This window comes from Oncorhynchus mykiss, chromosome 14, assembly GCF_057628025.1.
Source record: "Oncorhynchus mykiss isolate SJ-2025 chromosome 14, ASM5762802v1, whole genome shotgun sequence".
Taxonomy (NCBI): Eukaryota; Metazoa; Chordata; class Actinopteri; order Salmoniformes; family Salmonidae; genus Oncorhynchus; species Oncorhynchus mykiss.
The window spans coordinates 15,462,501-15,485,605 of record NC_143035.1 but is presented as its reverse complement, the minus strand read 5'-3'; the positions used below and the strand labels follow the sequence as shown (position 1 = coordinate 15,485,605).

General features: G+C 42.4%; 2 protein-coding genes across 2 annotated transcripts in view; one reads left to right on the top strand and one right to left on the bottom strand.

Annotated features, from left to right (window-relative positions):
* The first annotated feature begins 3,136 nt into the window (after window positions 1–3,136).
* Window positions 3,137–20,542, top strand: adad1 (adenosine deaminase domain containing 1 (testis-specific)). The gene is made up of 12 exons (XM_021561335.3): window positions 3,137–3,226; window positions 11,406–11,579; window positions 11,746–11,886; window positions 11,985–12,152; window positions 12,279–12,353; window positions 12,522–12,647; window positions 16,303–16,426; window positions 16,871–17,041; window positions 17,156–17,388; window positions 17,697–17,937; window positions 19,701–19,833; window positions 20,038–20,542. The coding sequence occupies exons 2-12, from the start codon at window positions 11,414–11,416 to the stop codon at window positions 20,149–20,151; spliced, it is 1,692 nt and encodes a 563-aa protein (XP_021417010.3). The 5' UTR covers window positions 3,137–3,226; window positions 11,406–11,413; the 3' UTR covers window positions 20,152–20,542.
* Window positions 20,543–21,446: 904 nt separating this feature from the next.
* Window positions 21,447–23,105, bottom strand: part of LOC110489471 (uncharacterized) — a 2,849-nt gene continuing 1,190 nt past the window's right edge. Inside the window, exon 4 of the mRNA XM_021562172.3 lies at window positions 21,447–23,105. This exon is cut by the window's right edge and continues 255 nt beyond it. The gene's annotated coding sequence lies outside the window, so the exon portion shown is untranslated.

Sequence of the window (23,105 nt, the reverse complement as noted above, 5' to 3'; positions counted from 1 at the left end):
CCACTGCTACAGTATAAACATTCTTAGTGAACCCGCAGTGCGTTTTTCCTTAATCTGACAATGATTGAATTGGGACAATGGTTCAGCTTGTGAGATATAACACCATCACGCCCCAGTTGTCTGTTGAGAAATCACCCATCCACCTGTCGATCTACAGTATAGAAATGGGTGAAAATTACAGCATGAACAACCAACTGTCAAAGATATTAATAAAGAACAAAACATATTTTTTATGCATCAATGACCAACCAATACTTGAGGAAGTTGTATAATGATACCATCAATACAAAGTAACAAAAATGTCCCCCATCAACCCTGCTCCTGGAAAACCTAAGAAGTAGAGGGAGGTGCCCTGGTGAAGCAACAAGGCCCTCCAATCTACTTTGGTTACACAAACTTTGTTTACAGCCTCAATACATCAGAGCCCTGAGCCCTCTCCACTCCGTCTACCATCTGCTCGTGAAGAATCTGTTTCACTCGATGAGCCAAGCCCAGCCTTTATTGGTCCTAATGGCACTATCAGCTGAGCCGCCAAACCCAATTACTGCTTAAAAAGGGAGGCCACCCCAGCTAATCATGGCCGCCTAACCTGATTTCCCTGTGATGAAGAGAGGGGATAAAGAGCAGTTAATGGAGGGAGAATGATCTCTCAAATACAAAAAACTCAATTCATTTCTCCAGGAGAGCAATCTGTCTGATTCAGCCTTAATGGAGTGGAGTTTCATTAGACACCAGGCCTTAGTAGTAACGCCGATGTCCCCTTATCAACCAAATGACAAGATTTTTGACATCAAACGGGCCCCACTCATAAGTGCCATGTTGGAAGGATAATATAGTATACATGAGCTAGAATCATAGTCAATTCACCTAGATGTGATATTAAACATTTTTTTGGGGGGGGGTTTGTTGAATGTGGCAACAGTACCAATTGATATTCTGTTGAAGCTTAAAGCACTTCAAGTGGCTTACCTGATGTCATGTGACATAAGTATGATGATCATTGCATCATACTTAGCATGCATTATGTCACTTTAGCATAGCTTTTTTTTGGATGCCACATTTGTCAAATCACCCTAGCAACCTGTTATCTCACCCTTTTAAACGGAATATCATTTGCTTGCTTATACAGGATTTGTATAGAGGCATTATGAAGGCTTTACTACATTCAAATTCAAAGTACTCATCATTCATCACTTATCAAGTGTTGCAACCTTGGCATGACCAGTGAACAATCTCAACTGGAGTCATGGACTGCTTATGACTAGGCTGCCCCTCACCTGAGGGAGAATTCAAGAATAATTGACATTGGCCACTCAACACTATTTACCACACAGTAAATTGTTCGCTAGTTACAAGGTCAGCAGCAGGTATGTTGTCCTGGACATTCGAGGGATACCAAGGGAGCATATTAGGTCCATGTGTAAAAAATATGACTTTTTATGGAAATTTGAGTTAAATGATGGGTTCCTGGAATTCAATCAAAGTGAGTATCCCATCCCTCACTGAGTCAGATGTTGAAAGACCTCAGGCTTTTCCCATGTTCTGTCTCTGACTATAACCTGTATACATTTCCTATCAATTTAATGTCTTTGTATGTCTTTCTGGGAATGAGTCATAAGGGCAGAGTACGACTGGCAATCTGTGCACATGGAAAGACGACACAGCAGCACACACACACACACACACACACACACACACACACACACACACACACACACACACAGACAGACAGATATGATCCAGAGGGCACTGGTTGGCTAGGGCACAGGGCCACAGCCAGGGTCTGCAGACGGACATTAGGCCAAGCCCAAGTTAAAATCCTATTAGTTTGAGTTGGGAATCGGATTATCGTCATCGAGAATCACTCGTCTGGCAACTAGGGTCTAATTTATGCCAATCAACGACAATTATTGAGGGGAAGGGAGCTCCTATTAGAGAACCTCATCCACTTAGTCTAATGAATGGGGAAGATTCAATCTCTGCTGTGGAGACGGAGCATTGGGGAGCTGCAGCTGGAGGCGATTGCTCCAGGCTGGAGAGCCAGTGCTGTTATTTATCAACAAGGGGGTGCTGTCAGGGCAAACATGAGCTGGGGAGAGGGCACTCTATGGTAGGGGCATTGCAGAGGCTAATGGCATATTTCTGTATTTCTCTGATAGAAATGTGTCACTCCCTAATCTATGGTCATCCATCAAAACAAATGAAAGATTATGAATTTGCTAACAAATTTCATAAACTAGGGATAGTTTTCTGCCCAAATCACACATGTCATTTAATACATTGAGGGATTGGTTTCTAGGGCCATCTAATGATGTGACTCAGACACCAAATGCAGAATTACAGTTCACATTCACCAAATGTAAAATTATAGGGTGTCAATGACTTTCTGTCACATCAGTTGCATTACATATTGAACACAGTAAATTGTTAGATTTTCTAAAAGGTAGATAGATATTTGTTATAAACTGTAGACGGGTATTGGAAACAGAAGGGTTCAAATGTAGTCATGTATTTATGTGTAAATACTGCCCTCTAGTCTCAGAGTTGCAAATAGTAGGCTTGAAGCTCTTCACACAAAACAAGCACAAAGGTCCAATAATGCATTCAGTATCAGAAGAAAATCAGTGACTTACTATGGCAAAATAAATGGTCCCTTTCTGTAATGAATGGCGAATGATAAAATCATATTGGCAGACACACAATCATAGCCTGATCTCAGACAGGTTTGTGTTTTTGCATACTCAATTGTCATAGTCAAACTAAACATGTTTGGAATAAAAAAATCCATAAGGAGTTGCCAAGAGAGTACAAACAGACTTGGCACCCCGGCAAACACAATCCCCTCATCTTGCAAGGATGCCACATTGGCCACCCATTCAATTAGCCCTCAGCTGGAATCTATGAATGGAGATGAGCATCAGTGTTTCGTGGGTCAAACATTTTTCCATGCTACTATATATATATTTTTTTTTTCCTCATGCTGATACTACTTAAATTCTAACGCAAATCCCAAGTGAGATATTTGGGAATATGGCCCAAAAATATGTAACGCCTGGCAAAAACGTTTAGTGCCCTAATTTGCATTCACCTTGGTTTCGGAATGTTTTGATACGACACTCAAGAAATAACCTATCAGTGACCTGCATCCTTTAAAATTTAAACTGCATTCATGCAGAATCTGCTGAGTGACTGACCCGCTAGCCGCACTTGACATTCAAGACAGCAGGTAATGTTAGGTGCTGTTTTTGAATTAGCTAGCTGGTTATCAGTTAGTATAAAATGACTATTTTGGAAATGTTTGTCAATAGGTACCTAGCCAAGTAACTATTTAGCTACAGTAACGTTAACTATATCCCCACGTGCAATAACTAGCTTCAGACAGTTCTACAAGATGTTGGCTAACTCGCTACATAGTTAACACGTTTTAGCTATCAGGAAATTGAATTTGATTTTGACGACGTGCTAGCTAGGTAGATACAGTTTGTAAACGCAGAGACTCAGTAATGTAACTAACGTTAACTACATGACTAGCTACTGCATAGGCCGCGTTTACCTAATGACGTCTGAGATCCGTCACGCGTAATTTCTAGTGATGTGCAGTTCGTGACTATTTTTACCGGGGCTGCACGCGCGCCACCGGCACCTGGCTAGACCTTCCTTTTTTTTGATAGGCCTAATTAAACATTGAATTATTAAAGTGATAGGCTGAAGAACTTAGTAGAATTTAGATAATTTTGAATACACACGTGGATTATAATAAACAAATGGATAAGACTGTTCTATTCTCTTTGATTTAGTTTATTTTGCAACTCAGACATATGACTGAACTGCATGAAGGATGAATTAAATGTTCAAATATGTTGGAATGATGAGTTTCAGGCATCATGAATGCTCTACACTTTATTTGGCTAGTAGGCAAATAGGCCTACATTTGGGGTATAATGACTATGGCTGCAGGCCTCCAGAAGGGCATCTTCTGAGGCTGAGGGGTGCTTTTCCGAAGGCGCATGGTGCTGCATGGAGATCACAAGCTCTGTCGCGATGGAGGGAATAACCTATTTGGAGACTACCTAAGACCACTACAACAGAGTTATTGTAAAGTGTGGAAATAAGCTTATGCCAGATTTAGCCTACGTTTAACCTCTCCCTTGTTCATTTCAATGTCCATATGTCCATGACTGATTTTCATATAAATCATGTAAAATTGTTTTAAATTCATATTAACCCCTCCTACACAATATGCTTTGGCAGGATTTTTAGCGATGAAATATATATCAAAATAGTCGATAAAAAAAATATATTTTGAGTGTCAAAGACTACAGTGGTCATACGTAATTCATCAATTATTCTTCTATGTTTCATTATTCCTGGTAGATACTACTGGTTTTGATTGCAGATAGAGCCCAGAGAATGTGATGGTGCAATATTGAATTAGTCATATTTTGATAAGGTGGATGCATGGGGATGTCCACGTCACCCAGAGATATGCCCATGCTGTGGAGATACACCTAGCAGACTGAAACGTCACTGTTTTAGGCATAATACAGCTAATGTTGTCCAGACTTGCGCTGGCAAACAAATCCATTGCATTCGCTACCTAACTGTGAAGTAAACTCAACTGAGGAGTGATAGAGAATGGAGACTTTTAACTTGAAAACGTGCAGGATACCTCTTTCCTGTTTCCCTGACTTCAGTTTTTTTTAATACTGTGTTACGCTTTAGTGATGGGCATTGCGGCTCTTTTCAGTGAGTCCTTTGGCTCCCAAACGGCTCTTTAAAAAAAAAAAAAGTTTTATTTTTTCAAGTCAAACAGTTTGTGATAGTTTGGCTATGATTGGTGTTAAAACAATTCTTATTAAATGAAATCATACTCTACCACAATGTATTTAAAAATGCATTGGTTTGTTATGAAAAACAATGCTATTAAACATTTGCATTTAAAGTATAACTTTTTTAATGTATATCAACAAAGTGCATATAAATGTAACAATTCAAAACAAACACAATCTGAACAGCATAATAGAATATTGCACCATATCAAAGAAAAATTATTAACAATGTGCAAACTGCAGCATCCCACTTAAAACATTAAACTGGTCCCTCTTTTCTCTCTCTTCTTCATTGCCATTCTTATAACCAGCAGCACACAGCAATGCTGACCATGTTTTGCTTTTATGAGAGATTTGCATTCAGAAATGCAAGCTGCCTCACTTTCGAGGGCCTGATGTGGTGTCTTCTCTCAGTAATTATTTGTCCCGTTTTCGAGAAGGCCCTCTCAGAGGGAACGGATGTGGCCACTATGCAGAGTCTCCCTGTCATGACTTTAGATAGCCGTGTGTAGACAGGCCTTGTTCTTCCACCAGCTCAGAGGATCTGCAGATCTTTGGAGGAGGGGCTCCTTCTATTATGATCGGACCTCCATTATGGCATCTGCTGAGCAATTCCTTCGTGCTGCATCCCGGGTTGCTCTCTCGTCAAACAGCAGACGTTTGTGGCACTACTGCTGGTGCTTCTGCTCCATCTGATCCCTCTTCTTCCTGTTGCCCTGGTGTCTGAGCCAGCTGACTGCTGGGGCTGTCCCTCCCTGCTGCTGAGGTTATTCTTTGAAGAGCCTCATCAATCACTCTGGCATCACTGAAGGCTAACTTCTTAAACCTGGGGTCAAGTGCAGCGGTTTCTGATAGCACGTGATTATATTCCATTCTGTGGCACTTCCTGTCCATTGATGAACATAGGGTGTCCATCAACTCTGTCACATGTCCTGTGGTTACTTTGCTTCTCTCTGGCGGTTGGCTGTGATTCGCTGCAGACCCTTACACAGGAGTATCATTTTTGAGGCTGTCATATAGCTGAAAACAGAGACCAGTAACTTATTAGTTCAGGTTCATGTTTTGTCTACTGATACTACATTCTCATCTACTGCTCATTTACATATATATAATACAGGATTAAATAATGATGTAGTAATAACTGCTTACCGTACCTATCTCCACAGTGACCTGCTCAAAGGGTTCCAGGACTCTGCACACCTCCTCCTCCACCTCCCATTCCTCTTGGGTCAGAGCATCAACAGGTGCATTAACAATGGCCAGGGTAGAGATGATGGCATCTTTTGACTCAAGAAACAGCCTCAACATATAAAATGTTGAATTCCATCTTATATTGCAGTCTTGTTTAGGCCCATCTGGCATTGTGTAGACTTTAGTTTTTCAGCACCTACTCTGCTCCTGTGGAACTATTCCACAGCTGCTTTCACAGCTGCTTTCAATTTGTCCAGCTAGACATCGAAAAGTCTTCAATGAAGTGACATGTAACCGACATGTAAGAAGTGGTTACCCTTGATGTCCAGCAGTCAGTGGTAAGGCAAACTGCAGTAGCTTTTTGGACTATTTCCTGCACTGAAGCCTGTGTGCTCTCGTACAGTTGTGGAATAAGTGATTTTGAAAGTGTTTTCCTGCTTGGAATTGTGTACATTGGATTTAGACTATTGCTATAACTTCTAAAACCTCTGTCCTCCACGATGGAAAATGGCTGGAAATCGGTGGCAATCATTTTAGCCAATTCAATATCAATTTGGCCTTGTTTTGCTACAGACATAGACTTTGGCATAAACTGGTCCATAGAAGACTGCGTTGCTGTGGGTTGCGGAGTAGGCCTACTTGACTGAGTGGATACATCTCCACGTGTGGAGGTGGTGGCCCTATCACTAGCAGGCCCGCTAGTTTCTCGACCCTCCGCTACAGCTAGCTTCACAGTTGGGTGCACAGTTCGCATATGCTGGTGTAGGTTGTGCGTAGAACAGGCTTTATATGAGATTTTGTTTTGGCAAATTCTAAACTGCTCTAACATTGACTACATTATTAAAATGCATCCAAATGCTACTGTGCTTCCGACTCATTTTCCAGCTGTTGTTTTCACAGCTGTCCTTCCTCGCTCTCCTCGGCTGCTAAGTGTGTGACAGTGAGTGAGTTGGCTCGGCCCTCCCTCACGCATCTTTGGTTCATTGGTTGACACTGCGTGTCTGATTGACAGAAACAACAGGTGAGACTTAGTCTGAGCAGACAGTCAGAACGAATGTGTGTGCGCTTGAGCATTTAGGCCTATATTTTATTTTTTCGTTATTTGAATTATTTAAATCTATTAATTTAAATCTTCATTTTTATATAAATAGATTTGTCTCTTCTGATATGCGAGCCGGCTCCCAACGTTCACCTACAAGAGCCGGCTCTTAGAGCCGACTCGTTCGCGAACGACCCATCACTCCTCACTTGCCGTATGGTGTACGTTTTTGTTTTTGTTTTGTTGGTGAGATGGAACTGCCAAAACTCTGAAAGGTATTATTGTACGTCATTGGTTCCTTCATGAACACCCCCCCCCCCCTCTCAAGCATCCCATTGCCCCTTTGAGTCAAAAGGGAAATAAAAGTATTTTGAGTTGTTTCACTCCCGACTGCCGAACACCTGCGCTCACCATCATTAACAGAACCAAAGGACACTGTCTACCGGTCGCCTCCCACTAGTACAGCAGGCGGGAGGCTGGAGCGACACCGTGTGCTAGCTAGCTCCACTGTGTGATAGCTTGCTAGTTAGCTAGCTAGCACACTGTGTCGCCTCTGCCTGCTGTGTACTGGAGAAAACCATGCCCGACAGGCAGCGGCAAAGGACACTGTCTACTGGTGTTGCCCCCACCGCTAACTACTCAGGCGCACAGTAGGCGGAAGGCGGTGTGGCTCCCGCCTGCTGTGTACCGGAGGCCTCCTTAGGACTAGCTGGCACACACTGTTCTTCGCTCGCACCTGCTGAACATCTGCCCTCACCGTTATTAACAGAACTGCAGGGAAACAGTGCCAGACAGGCTGGGGCGATGGACACTACCGGTGTGTAATTGATCATGCTGCAGGCAGCAATAACAGCATGGAGAAGGAAAAATACATATTTGCACGATGAAATGTAATGAATTCATTATTGAATGGTGTGATGGAGACTAGAGGTCAACCAATTAATCGAAATGGCCGATTTTAATTTTAATTGGGCTGAATTCAAGTTTTCATAGCAATCGGTAATCGGCATTGTTGGACACCGATCATGGCCGATTACATTGCACTCCACGGGGAGACTGCATGGCAGGCTGACTACCTGTTATGCGAGTGCAGCAAGGAGCCACAGTAAGATGCTAGATGGCACTAAACGTATCTTATAAACTATCTTAACATAATCACTAGTTAACTACACATTGTTGATGATATTACTAGGTTATCTAGCTTGTCCTGCGTTGCATATAATCGATGCGGTGCCTGTTAATTTATCATTGAATCACAGCCTACTTCGCCAAACGGGTGATTTAACAAACGCGTTCGCAAAAAAAGCACTGTCGTTGCTCCAATGTGTACCTAACCATTAACAACGCCTTTCTTAAAATCAATACACAAGTATATATTTTTAAACCTGCATATTTAGTTAATATTGCCTGCTAACATGAATTTCTTTTAACTAGGTAAATTGTGTCACTTCTCTTGCAACAGAGTCAGGGTATATGCAACAGTTTGGGCCGTCCGGCTCGTTGTGAACTGTGTGCAGACCATTTCATCCTACAAAGACAGCCAACTTTGCCAAACGGGGGATGATTTAACAAAAGCGCATTTGCGAAAAAAGCACAATCGTTGCACGAATGTACCTAACCATAAACATCAATGCCTTTCTAAAAATCAAAACACAGAAGTATATTTTTTGAAACCTGCATATTTAGTTAAAAGATATTAATGTTAGCAGGCAATATTAAACTAGGTTAGATAAAATACGGAACGGTTCTGTATTTCACAGAAAGAATAAACGTTTTGTTTTCGAAATGATAGTTTCCGGATTTGACCATGTTAATGACCTACGGCTCGTATTTCTGTGTGTTAATATGTTATAAATAAGTCTATGATTTAATAGCGCAGTCTGACTGAGCGGTGGTAGGCACCAGCAGGCTTGTAAGCATTCATTCAAACAGCACTGTCCTGCATTTGCCAGCAGCTCTTCGCTGTGCTTCAAGCATTGTGCTGTTTATGACTTCAAGCCTAACAACTCCCGAGATTAGGCTGGCAATACTAAAGTACCTATTAGAACATCCAATAGTCAAAGGTATATGAAATACAAATGGTATAGAGAAATAGTCCTATAATAACTACGACCTGAAACTTCTTACCTGGGAATGTTGAAGACTCATGTTAAAAGGAACCACCAGCTTTCATATGTTCTGAGCAAGAAACTTAAACGTTAGATTTTTTACATGGCACATATTGCACTTTTACTTTCTTCTCCAACACTTTATTTTAGCATTATTTAAACCAAATTGAATGTTTGTTTATTTATTTGAGACTAAGTTGATTTTTATTGATATGTTATATTAAGTTAAAATAAGTGTTCATTGTTCATTCAGTACTGTTGTAATTGTCATTATTACAAATATATATATATATATACTGCTCAAAAAAATAAAGGGAACACTAAAATAACACATCCTAGATCTGAATGAATGAAATATTCTTATTAAATACTTTTTTCTTTACATAGTTGAATGTGCTGACAACACAATCACACAAAAATGATCAATGGAAATCAAATTTATCAACCCATGGAGGTCTGGATTTGGAGTCACACTCAAAATGAAAGTGGAAAACCACACTACAGGCTGATCCAACTTTGATGTAATGTCCTCCTGGACAGTCTGTGGTGCAATGTGGCGTTGGTGGATGGAGCGAGACATGATGTCCCAGATGTGCTCAATTGGATTCAGGTCTGGGGAACGGGCGGACCAGTCCATAGCATCAATGCCTTCCTCTTGCAGGACCTGCTGACACAATCCAGCCACATGATGCATTGTCTTGCATTAGGAGGAACCCAGGGCCAACCGCAACAGCATATGGTCTCACAAGGGGTCTGAGGATTTCATCTCGGTACCTAATGGCAGTCAGGCTACCTCTGGCGAGCACATGGAGGGCTGTGCGGCCCCCCCAAAGAAATGCCACCACACACCATGACTGACCCATCGCCAAACCGGTCATGCTGGAGGATGTTGCAGGCAGCAGAACGTTCTCCACGGCGTCTCCAGACTCTGTCACGTCTGTCACATGTGCTCAGTGTGAATCTGCTTTCATCTGTGAAGAGCACAGGGCGCCAGTGGCGAATTTGCCAATCTTGGTGTTCTCTGGCAAATGCCAAACGTCCTGCATGGTGTTGGGCTGTAAGCACAACCCCCACCTGTGGACGTCGGGCCCTCATCCCACCCTCATGGAGTCTGTTTCTGACCGTTTGAGCAGACACAGGCACATTTGTGCCTGCTGGAGGTCATTTTGCAGGGCTCTGGCAGTGCTCCTCCTGCTCCTCCTTGCACAAAGGCGGGGGTAGCAGTCCTGCTGCTGGGTTGTTGCCCTCCTACGGCCTCCTCCACGTCTCTTGATGTACTGGCCTGTCTCCTGGTAGCGCCTCCATGCTCTGGACACTACGCTGACAGACACAGCAAACCTTCTTGCCACAGCTCGCATTGATGTGTCATCCTGGATGAGCTGCACTACCTGAGCCACTTGTCATGCTACCACTAGAGTGAAAGCACCGCCAGCATTCAAAAGTGACCAAAACATCAGCCAGGAAGCATAGGAACTGAGAAGTGGTCTGTGGTCCCCAACTGCAGAACCAATCCTTTATTGGGGGTGTCTTGCTAAATGCCTATAATTTCCACCTGTTGTCTATTCCATTTGCACAACAGCATGTGAAATTTATTGTCAATCAGGGTTGCTTCCTAAGTGGACAGTTTGATTTCACAGAAGTGTGATTGACTTGGAGTTACATTGTGTTGTTTAAGTGTTCCCTTTATTTTTTTGAGCAGTGTATGCATATATATATATATATAATAGATATATATATCTATATATATATCTATATATATATATGTAAATCGTCCGATTAATCGGTATTGGCTTTTTTGGGTCCTCCAATAATCGGTATCGGCGTTGAAAAATGATAATCGGTTGACCTTTTAAACTTTTTTTTTTTTGACCTCTAATGGAGACTGCTTTGTAGACCTTATACCTACAGTCTGCTCAACAAACAAACTTGAGAATGAATCATTTGGGGTGCTGCAGTTTGCAAAATATATTGTGCTTATCGCCCGCATGGCAGTCAAGCAATGCATTCCAACTAGGTAGCTATTCTCTCTTACCAACAACTTCAAAAATTGGTAAATACTGCCCTCTAGTGTCAGTTGCAATCACAATTCAATAACGAGCAAAAGAGCAGAGACTGGTATCCAGGCTACTGGAAGTTGGGCGAGGCCTGTTTGCAGTCCAGTGTAAAAACCTATGACCAACTTTGGGAAAATAACACACGGCTGCTATGTATGAATAACATGTTACTCTTTTTCTACAGTTTCCAAGATGGCTTGGACTCGAGGTGGATCATTTCGTGGTTCTAGGGGTGCCAGCTTTGCCCAAATCCTCAAGAAAAATATTTGTGCCCCACCTGGATTGGCAGTGGAATATGTGTCTCCGGCTGTCTCAGAAGTTAACAAAAACCTCTTTGACCCAGCATGCAACACCAATTGTAAGCTTAAGTAAATGTTGTGAAAGGGATGGGTCCTGTTGGTTTGTGCTTACGGGGGATGGGTCCTGTTGGTTTCTGTGCTTTGTGAAGGTGAAAATGGCCACCCATCCCACTTTGGCACTAGCACCAGAAACTGATGTTTGGTTGTCTTGTTGTTCTGCCACAGGTGGTGGCATCAGATCGAAAAGCATTCCCCAAGAGTTAATTGACCGATACAAGCGGGGTGAGACCCACGCAGTGTCAGCTCTTTACCAGCTCTCTCAGGTTCTACAGTTCCAGGTTGAGTTAAAGGAAACGGTAACCACAGGTACATCTCAAACCATGTCCTCCATTGATCCTCCATCCATAGGCTCTTATTCATGGCAGTGTATATATGTTCAGTAATATGATGTGATGACTGTCCAGGTAACATCCCAGGCTTCTACTTTGCCTTCTGTGTCGTGATTGATGGGGTGAAGTACAAGACTGGGATGGGGATCAATAAGAAGGAGGCCAGGGCCAGTGCAGCTCAGCTGGCCCTTGAGGACCTGCTGCCCACCTTGGATGGAGATTCTCTGCTACCAGAGGCGTTGGGTGAATAGCTGTACCAACTAGTTTGATGAAATGTCTGTAATTGGAAATCGATTTTCAATTCAAATTCAATGTTTTAGGGAATGGTTTGTAAATGGACTGTCAAAATAAGATAGTGTGTGGTTTCAGATGGCCCTCCTCCCTTGCCAGTGAAAGAGAGTCCGTCTACAGGCTCAGAGATCCATCCTAGAAGAACCATTTATGGCAAGTCATTTATTTTTTAATTATTCCGTTATTTTATTTATGTTTTGTAGTTGTTGGAAAGCACATTGTTTGTCAAAGTTGCTTAAAACTATTGGATTTTGATCTGTGTTGGGTGTTGTTTCTGGACATTAAGCAGTGAAGGTGTTTTTTCCCCCTACTGTACCGCAGAGCGTCAGAACCCCATTAACGAGCATGTTCCCCAGGCAGTGAGGGAGCTGCTGAGTAAGCTGATGGACAGCTACCCCGAGGTCTCTGCCTGCAGGAGCACAGTGGCAGCATTTATCACTCAGTCACGTAATTAAGGAGGCACTGGGAGACACTCTTTTTCCATGTCTGGTTATATATTGGCTATATTTAAATGTTATATACAGTACTGTGCAAAAGTTTTAGGCAGGTGTGAAAAAATGCTGTAAAGTAAGAATGCTTTCAAAAATAGACATGTTAATAGATTATATTTAGCAATCAACTAAATGCAAAGTGAGTGAACAAGGAAAATCAAAATTAAATCCATATTTGGTGTAACCAGAAACAAAAACAGCTGTGTAGGAGGAATAAAACTGGGTGAGAAACAGCCAAACTCAGCTAACAAGGTGAGGTTGCTCAAGTCAGTTTGTCAAAAGTCATACATACCATGGCAAGACTGAGCACTGCAACAAGACATAAGGTCTTTATATGGCATCAGCAAGGTCTCTCCCAGGCAGAAATATCAAGGCTGACAGGGGTTTCCAGATGTCCAAGCTCTTTTGTAGAAGCACAAAGAAACAGGCAACGTTGAGGACCGTAGACGCAGTGGTCGGCCAAGGAAACTTACTGCAGCAGATGAAAAACACATCATGCTTACTTCTCTTCGTAGCCCAAAGATGTTCAGCAGTGGGACCCTGGTACACCCATCTACTGCGCGGAGAAGTCTGGTCAGAAGTGGCCTTCATGGAAGACTTGCAGCCAAAAAGCCATACCTCCGACGTGGAAACAAGGCCAAGCGACTCAACTATGCATGGAAACACACAAACTGGGGTGCAGAAGAATGGCAGCAGGTGCTCTGGACTGATGAGTCAACATTTGAAATATTTGGCTGTAGCAGAAGGCAGTTTGTTCGCCGAAGGGCTGGAGAGCGATACACGAATGAGTGTCTGCGGGCAACTGAAGCATGGTGGAGGTTCCTTGCAAGTTTGGGGCTGCATTTCTGCAAATGGAGTTGGGGATTTGGTCAGAATTAATGGCCTCAATGCTGAGAAGCACAGGCAGATACTTATGCATCATGCAATACCATCAGGGAGGCATCTGATTGGCCCCACATTTTTTTCTGCAGCATGACAACGACCTGGAAATGATGGTATGGCACCCACAGACCCCTGATCTCAACATCATTGAGTCTCTGGGATTACATGAAGAGAGATAAGCACCTGAGGCTGCCTAAATCCACAGAAGAACTGTGGTTAGTTCTCCAAGATGTTTGGGCCAACCTACCTGCCGAGTTACTTCAAAAACTTTGTGCAAGTGTATCTAGAATAATGGATGTGTTTTTGAAGGCTGGTCACACCAAATATTGATTTATGTAGATTTTTCTTATGTTCACTCACTTAGCATTTTGTTAATTGATAAATCTAAACTATTAACATGTCTATTTTTGAAAGCATTCTTACTTTACAGCCTTTTTTCACACCTACCTTAAACTTTTGCACAGTACTGTACACACACTGTATTTGGAAAGTATTCAGACCCCATGACTTTTCTATATTTTGTTACGTTACTTATTCTAAAATTGATTAGTTCCCCCCCAATCACACAATACCCCATAATGACAAAGCAAAAACAAGTTTTTAGAAATGTATACAATTTTTACAAAACATCAAAACCTCAAAAATGTACATAAGTATTCAGACCCTTTACTCAGTACTTTGTTGAAGCACCTTTGGCAGCGATTACAGCCTAGAGTCTTCTTGGGTATGACGCTACAAGCTTGGTACACTTGCATTTGGGGAGTTTCTACCCTTCTTCTCTGCAGATCCTCTCACTCAAGCTCTGTCATGTTGGATGGGGAGCGTCGCTGCACAGTTCTTTTCAGGTCTCTCCAGAGATGTTTGATCGGGTTCAAGTCCAGCCTCTGGCTGGGCTACTCACGGACATTCAGAGACTTGTCCCAAAGCCACTTCTGCGTTGTCTTGCCTGTGTGCTTAGGGTTGTTGTCCTGTTGGAAGGTGAACCTTCGCCCCAGTCTAAGGACCTGCTCCAGAACGCTCAGGACTTCATCAAGGATCTCTCTGTACTTTGCTTCGTTCATCTTTCCCTCAATTCTGACTGGTCTCCTGGTCTCTGCCGCTGTCAAACATCCCCACAGCATGATCCTGCCACCACTGTATTTCACCGTAGGGATGATGCCAGGTTTCTTCCAGACATGACGCTTGGCATCAGACCAAAGAGTTCAATCTTGGTTTCATTAGACCAGAGAATCTTGTTTCTCATGGTCTGAAAGTCTTTAGGTTCCTTTTGGAAAACTCTAGCGGGCTGTCGTGCCTTTTACTGAGGAGTGGCTTCCATCTGGCCACTCTGCCATAAAGGCCTGATTGGTGGAGGGCTGCAGAGATGGTTGTCCTTCTGGAAGGTTTTCCCATCTCCACAGAGGAACTCTGGAGCTCTGTAAGAGTGACCATCGGGTTCTTGGTCACTTCCCTGACCAAGGCCCTTCTCCCCCGATTGCTCAGTTTGTCTGGACGGCCAGCTCTAGGAAAATTGTTGGTGGTTTAACACATCTTCCATTTAAGAGTGATGGAGGCCACTGTTATTGGGTACTTTCAATGCTGCAGACATTTTTTGGTACCCTTTTTCTCGACACAATCCTGTCTCGGCGCTCTACAGACAATTTCTTCGACCTCATGGCTTGGTTTTTGCTCTGACATGCACTGTCAACATTGGGATCTTATATAGACAGTTGTGTGTCTTTCCAAATCATGTCCAATCAACTGAATTTACCACAGGTGCCTCCAATAAAGTTGTATTAACATCTCAAGGATGATAAATGGAAACAGGATTCGACTGAGCACAATTTCGAATACTTATGTAAATAAGGGTCTAAATGCTTATGCACAATTTATTTTTTATTTCATTTTATTATTTACTTCATGGATTTTTTCCCCCAATTTTAGTCTAAAATAAAATACCCAAATCTTCCTGCCTGAAGCAAGGATATGCATATTCTTGGTTCCATTTGAAAGGAAACACAAGTTTGTGGAAATGTGAAAGGAATGTAGGAGAATATAACACAATAGATCTGGTAAAAGATAATACAAAGAAAAAGCCAACGTTTTTTTGTACCATCTTTGAAATGCAAGAGAAAGGCTATAATGTATTATTCCAGCCCAAGCGCAATTTTGATTTGGCAGCAGTGTACATGCAAAGTTTTAGACTGATCTAATGAACCATTGCATTTCTGTGAGATTTTCTATCAAGACTGCCTAAATGTGCCTAATTTGTTTAGTAATAACTTTTCATCTTCAACACTTTGCAGTCTCCTATAGCATGGCGTTTTTTCACTGTAATATCTACTGTAGTAGATAGTATAGTTAGATGAAGAATTTAAGCTTTCTGCCAACATCAGACATGTCTATGTCCTGGGAAATGTTCTTGTTGCTTACAACCTCATGCTAATCTCATTAGCCTACGTTAACTCAACCGTCCCGCAGGGGACCCACCGATCCTGAAGAAGTTTTAAGAAAAAACATTTTTTTTGCTTTTTCATTATAAGATATTGTGTGTGTAGATTTCTGAGGATTTTTATTTCATTTAATCCAATTTTGAATAAGGCTCTAACGTAACAAAATGTGGGAGATGTCAAGGGGTCCGAATACTTTCTGAAGGCACGTTTGAATTATATTAGATACATTTTAAGTTGCTATTATGAATGTTACCGGTAAATGTGTTCTCTGTGCGTGGCTCATGAACATCCATCTAGCCAGTGGATGTGAAGTGGTGGCCATTGGAACAGGGAATTACAACACTAAGGAGAGCGCTACACCAAATGGACGGGTTCTTCACGACTCCCATGCAGTTGTAACAGCAAGGAGATCACTGATGCGGTACATTTATCTCAATCAGTGTATTCATGAATGTGAAAAAACATCCCTTCAAAACACCCTTTTTTCTTTATATCCAGGAAGCAAAGATGGTTGTGAGAAAGTTTAAATTGTTCTTATGTGGTTCCTATTGTATTTCCTGGAACTTTTCCATGCTCTGAGAACACTGCTTAGATCATGTAATTTACAACATCGTAAGTCAGTCAAGGGCAATTACAAATGAATCTGACAAAGCTGGTTATATTCTTTCAAACCCCTCTCACTACAACCCAGCGATATGCAATAACGGTTCATTCATTCATTCACTGCCTCCTACAATGTTCTCCCTATAAACTTTAGAGCACCAAGATTCCATACAAACATTCCCTTATTTCACATTACTTTCAGGGTACCAAATATGCATTAATTTGTAGTAGTTATACCTGTATAATCATGTTTTATTTGCAGTTATCTGTACAGGCACCTGTTGCTGTTCTTTAGTAAGAATCGCAGCCTTGAGGAGAAGTCCATGTTCCAGCAGGACAAGAACACCAAGCTGCTCAGTCTGAAGAGCAACATCACGCTCCACCTGTACATGAACCAGATGCCCAAAGGAGCCGCCCAGATCCCATCCAATCTGTTAGTGACTGGCAACTCTAAAACTCCTTATGCCCCACCAGTACTCAGCTAATAGCCAAGTTGATATTTTCCAGCCTGTCTGTCCCTTCAGCCTTGATCTTTTTCTCCCCTCAGGCGCCTGAACCCCCTCTCCATCTCAGCCTGGGAGGTGAACAACCAGATCAGCCTGCACGTGACGGTGGAGGGCAAGGTGTTCTCAGTCTTCTCCCCCACCTTCGACCAGGCCGCCTCCAGGGTGGTTAGCATGTCGGCCAGTGACAAGATCACCCAGTGGCAGGTGCTGGGTTTCCAGGGAGCCCTGCTCAGTCACTTCACTGAGCCCATCTACGTCAGCAGCATCCTCATAGGCAAGTCCCTCAATCATAGGTTACACCTCAATAGTCTGAAAAGCAGTGTTTCTCAACTCCAGTCGTATGTAGCCCAGTGGACAGCACATTTGTGTTCTATCTCTGCACTAACACACCTGATTTAATGCATCAACTGATCAGGTCATCGAGCACGTAAGTTGTATCAGGTGATGTAGTGCTGGATTGGAACAAAAATGCTCATTCTCTCCTAGTCTTTCCTTCTGGGCTGATTTCAAAGAATAGATTTCTTTCAAATGGTGTAAAATGAAGGCGAGTGCTTCTGCCATCGTCCTCATCCTCAAATGCAGGCGACGTGAGCTGCTGTGACGTGCGGGGCATGGAGATTGCTGTGAACCAGCGTGTGGACGGCATCACCCCCCGCCTACCCATGTACTACTGCGTGTACCGGCCCCACATCAGCCTGGTGCCCACGGCGTGCCCTGAGGGTGGCGCAAACACCAACGCCCAGTGGAGCCGCGGCATCAACTGGAGCCAGGGGGACGTCTCCCTGGAGGTGGTGGACGGCCTGGAGGGCAAGACGGTGGATGCGTAAGACTATTTCATAGTCAGACTTTCCCCAAATGTTCTGAAATAATATGAACTTCATGATATGAAATACAGTGCCTTGCGAAAGTAATCGGCCCCCTTGAACTTTGCAACCTTTTGCCACATTTCAGGCTTCAAACATAAAGATATAAAACTGTATTTTTTTGTGAAGAATCAACAACAAGTGGGACACAATCATGAAGTGGAACGACATTTATTGGATATTTCAAACTTTTTTAACAAATCAAAAACTGAAAAATTGGGCGTGCAAAATTATTCAGCCCCTTTACTTTCAGTGCAGCAAACTCTCTCCAGAAGTTCAGTGAGGATCTCTGAATGATCCAATGTTGACCTAAATGACTAATGATGATAAATACAATCCACCTGTGTGTAATCAAGTCTCCGTATAAATGCACCTGCACTGTGATAGTCTCAGAGGTCTGTTAAAAGCGCAGAGAGCATCATGAAGAACAAGGAACACACCAGGCAGGTCCGAGATACTGTTGTGAAGAAGTTTAAAGCCGGATTTGGATACAAAACAATTTCCCAAGCTTTAAACATCCCAAGGAGCACTGTGCAAGCGATAATATTGAAATGGAAGGAGTATCAGACCACTGCAAATCTACCAAGACCTGGCCGTCCCTCTAAACTTTCAGCTCATACAAGGAGAAGACTGATCAGAGATGCAGCCAAGAGGCCCATGATCACGCTGGATGAACTGCAGAGATCTACAGCTGAGGTGGGAGACTCTGTCCATAGGACAACAATCAGTCGTATATTGCGCAAATCTGGCCTTTATGGAAGAGTGGCAAGAAGAAAGCCATTTCTTAAAGATATCCATAAAAAGTGTCGGTTAAAGTTTGCCACAAGCCACCTGGGAGACACACCAAACGTGGAAGAAGGTGCTCTGGTCAGATGAAACCAAAATTGAACTTTTTGGCAACAATGCAAAACGTTATGTTTGGCGTAAAAGCAACACACCATCCCCACTGTCAAACATGGTGGTGGCAGCATCATGGTTTGGGCCTGCTTTTCTTCTTAAGGGACAGGGAAGATGGTTAAAATTGATGGGAAGATGGATGGAGCCAAATACAGGACCATTCTGGAAGAAAACCTGATGGAGTCTGCAAAAGACCTGAGACTGGGACGGAGATTTCTTCCAACAAGACAATGATCCAAAACATAAAGCAAAATCTACAATGGAATGGTTCAAAAATAAACATATCCAGGTGTTAGAATGGCCAAGTCAAAGTCCAGACCTGAATCCAATCGAGAATCTGTGGAAAGAACTGAAAACTGCTGTTCACAAATGCTCTCCATCCAACCTCACTGAGCTCGAGCTGTTTTGCAAGGAGGAATGGGAAAAAATTTCAGTCTCTCGATGTGCAAAACTGATAGACATACCCCAAGCGACTTACAGCTGTAATCGCAGCAAAAGGTGGCGCTACAAAGTATTAACTTAATGGTGCTGAATAATTTAGCACGCCCAATTTTTCTGTTTTTGATTTGTTAAAAAAGTTTGAAATATCCAATAAATGTCGTTCCACTTCATGATTGTGTCCTACTTGTTGTTGATTCTTCACAAAAAAATACAGTTTTATATCTTTATGTTTGAAGCCTGAAATGTGGCAAAAGGTCGCAAAGTTCAAGGGGGCCGAATACTTTCGCAAGGCACTGTAGGCCCCATTCTGACTTGAAAACCTAGGGAATCTACAGGTGATCTGTTAGCTGATTCTTCACAACGGCCATGTTGATTTGTGTGTCAGGTCTCCGTTTAAGAGCGGCCCTGCCCTGGCCAGTCGCCTGTGTAAAGCAGCCATGCTGAGTCGCTTCAACCTGGTGGCCCAGGAGGCTTCAAGACGGGACCTGCTAGCTACAGTCTCCTACAGAGAGGCCAAGGTAATAAAAAACTTGTCTCACCCCACCACGGTTGGGCTCCATTCAATTTGAATTCATGCCCACTAGCTCCACTAGGAAACCATGAGTGGGTGTTGGACAGGATAAATTACAAACCCTCTCAGATGTTACCTTTCACAAACGTGTGAAGTCTCCTGTCCCATTGTTTAGCATTAATAATCCATGTCCCATTAATGGGTTTTCTAGATGATGGCCAAGCCCTACCAGGAGGCCAAGAGTGTGCTGAGGTCCTACTTAGCGCAGCAAGGCTACGGCTCCTGGGTGGCCAAGCCTCCAGTGAGCGATCACTTCAGCATGTGAGAGGACCCCAGCGTGACTCTTCACTAAAAAATACATTTGTGAAAGTTCTCCACCTACACTTGAACAGAAAACGACATCAAAAAGCATACCTCAGCAGGACAAATGGGAGCATAAAATAATAGGTTGACATGATGCCCTTAAACTGCAAGTTAATCTTCCATAGCCTGTGAAGTTAAGATTATTATGAAAAATGGTTTCATGAGGTTTTTATTTGTTTAATGTGTTTTTTTTTTGTTGGTGTGTCACAATTTGTTAGAAGGCACAAAAAACACGTTTCTGAAAAAGTTTTTCCCATAGATTTTTAATGTTCTATTTAGTTCTGTGGTCACATTGTTGTGCATTATGCTTTGAGATAAGAAATTGAATATAAATAAACCTCTCAAATGATAAAGGTTTGGCAATAATATCAGTAGATTTAATTGATTGTGTGCTTTTTGACAAAGAACTATGCCATTCAAAGTTGAAGGTAAGACTTTGTCTGTAATACTGCCAAGATATTGTATGAACTAGTCCAGTCAACTCTTGTGGCTGACGGGACTTCATGCAATGATCTTCATTATGCATGCAACCAGAGCAATTAAAAACATGATTGAATTTAGACTAAGGATCTGCAATGCATTTAAATCAATCATCCAACGTGCTCTCATCAGGAGTTTGCATGCACCTTGACATTGCACATGAGAACAAGTCAATTGCATACCAATGTATTATCAGTTTGTAGGAAGTCATGTTGTGTGTCAGAGGTCCGTAGTTGTGATTTTGCCTTGCATTGATACCGCCAGTGGTTTCACAAGCTGATCCCACCATCTAAGAACGAGCACGGTCTTTACTATAAACACACACACACAGGAAATGCTATGGTTTCCTGTGCAGGCGACGCAGCATATCATATCACTCGTTGTAATGTTTACACAGCCCTATTTTGTTGTATTAACCTGGCTTCTTTTTACTTCCTTGTATACAGGAAGTCTCCCGTGCATTAAGGGACCCGACGCTCCAGGATCAAACACCTGAATAGTATGTATGAACCACTCTAGATCTGCTGTTTGTGGCATGCTTGGATGGGTTATCATGTAAAGCCTGGTATTTATGCAAATATGCTGCAAGGCTGGATGCAAAATTGTTCAAAGTGAAGGTGTCACTGTAGTGACATGAATGGAACACATTGATATTGAAACTGTCTTGATACGAGCCTTGGACGCTGATGTCCGCTCAGACGTACATTGTCATTGTTTATCTGAATTACATGTTAAACATTCATTGACGAGTGACTACTGTCAAGGCTTGGTTTGGATGCATGGAATTGTCCTTTCATGTCGAGCTAGTATATAGAAGATGCTGTGGTGTATGAGGTATTTGGTTATTGACGTATTCAAGTCGAGGCGGTTGTCCAAACGGGGATGGCCGAAAACTCTGCTGGTACACAAGGGGTTGGCCAGAGTGGGTCATTATCTGATTCTTAAATCACCGACTCCCAAATAACTGATCCAGATCCTTGTTATCAGAAGGTGTGTGAATCATATAATTGGAATAGTAATGAATAGGATCTCTGTGATTAAAGTGCTTGGCACAGCAGCCCCGTTGAAATAGTAGATGCAGAGATAAACAGGATATCCAGTTCTCTTGATGTGGTCGCACACTGCTTTTTAGGCCTACCTCTCATTTGGGTAAGCTAGATTTAGGTCATACAGCCCGTGTTTAGAATAGTCATGTTTGAGGCACCATGTTAAGAACTTGATCCTGGAAAACGTTTCCTGTTCACATAAGATGGGTGGGTGGCCCGACGCATACGAAGGGAAGGATTGGCAGTAGAATAAAGTCAACCCGCAGATGCGTTTGTGTGCTTGTAGCCTTTTGAGTGGTTTACACATTACTGTAAGGCAGCTACTTTGGCTATGTTTTAGAACAGCAAAATGACTGTTTAAGCCCTTCTAAGATTCCAATGTGTTTAAGGAGCTTCAACACATTGCATTAGCTACATCATATTCATACTACTGGTGATGTCAATGGGTTTTCTTTTAGGCCAGGTGCAGGAGACCAGCCCACCGTAAACATGAATCACTGCATTACCCGAGCTTGAGGTTAGAATGTCATTTACATTTACTACCATTTTGTGGATGAGGACGAGCTCATTTTCCATCCATGGACTTTAATTGTTTAGTGCCCTATAACTGAGAAGGGAATTCCCCCTCCTACAGAGGTCACCTATAGGAACCCACCTCCTCTAAGTTGGCCTGCCTTTCACTCTCGATTTTAGCATAGACCCGGCAACAATTTGTTCAAACCACAGTATGACTTACCGTAGTACACAGTCAGATATTGTGATATTCCATTGAAACATACAGTAGGAGACGGAAGGAAGCTCAGTAGAGATGAATTTAGAGGCAGCTGAGAGCCGAACTATCCCCACATGGGCCGATAAGCAATTTATACTTGTACAATGAAGTGGTCCCACGAGCTGCGAACGTAGGAGCCCACCTAAGTCTAGGCAACGAGGATTCCAGATTCGGGCAAAAGGGCATTCGACTCTTGGTCTTACTGCGCCGAACTCTAATTCACATATAATTAACGATAAAACCAATCAATTTAAATGCATCTTATTTGCTACATTAGTGTTAGCAATGTTTAACCCTAAAAAAAACAAGTAAATTAATTTCAAATACTTTTAATTGCAAATTTATTATCAAGGTTATAGGAACAGTCCATGTGTAGAAATCAAAATATAATAAATATGTAATAAATACATAAATAAATAACTTAATTAGAGCTTTTTAGAAGCTTAAATACATTATAGTTAACAGACATTGAGAACTCAAACACTTGCATTCAGAGCAGTTCAGGTACAGTATATGGATATCACATCATTAAACAGAACCTACAGTAGCCCCTTCCTTCATTATGTAGGGCTTTCATACCAGGTTAAGGACATCCAGTTAGACATATAAATATATATA

Bases quoted from the DNA above. Each gene is read 5' to 3' on its own strand.
- adad1 (XM_021561335.3), top strand. From the start codon at position 11,414: ATGGCTTGGACTCGAGGTGGATCATTTCGTGGTTCTAGGGGTGCCAGC. The intron at 16,427-16,870 runs GTACATTTATCT...TTTTATTTGCAG, and splicing joins GCAAGGAGATCACTGATGCG to TTATCTGTACAGGCACCTGT. The intron at 17,389-17,696 runs GCAAGTCCCTCA...CCTCAAATGCAG, and splicing joins CGTCAGCAGCATCCTCATAG to GCGACGTGAGCTGCTGTGAC.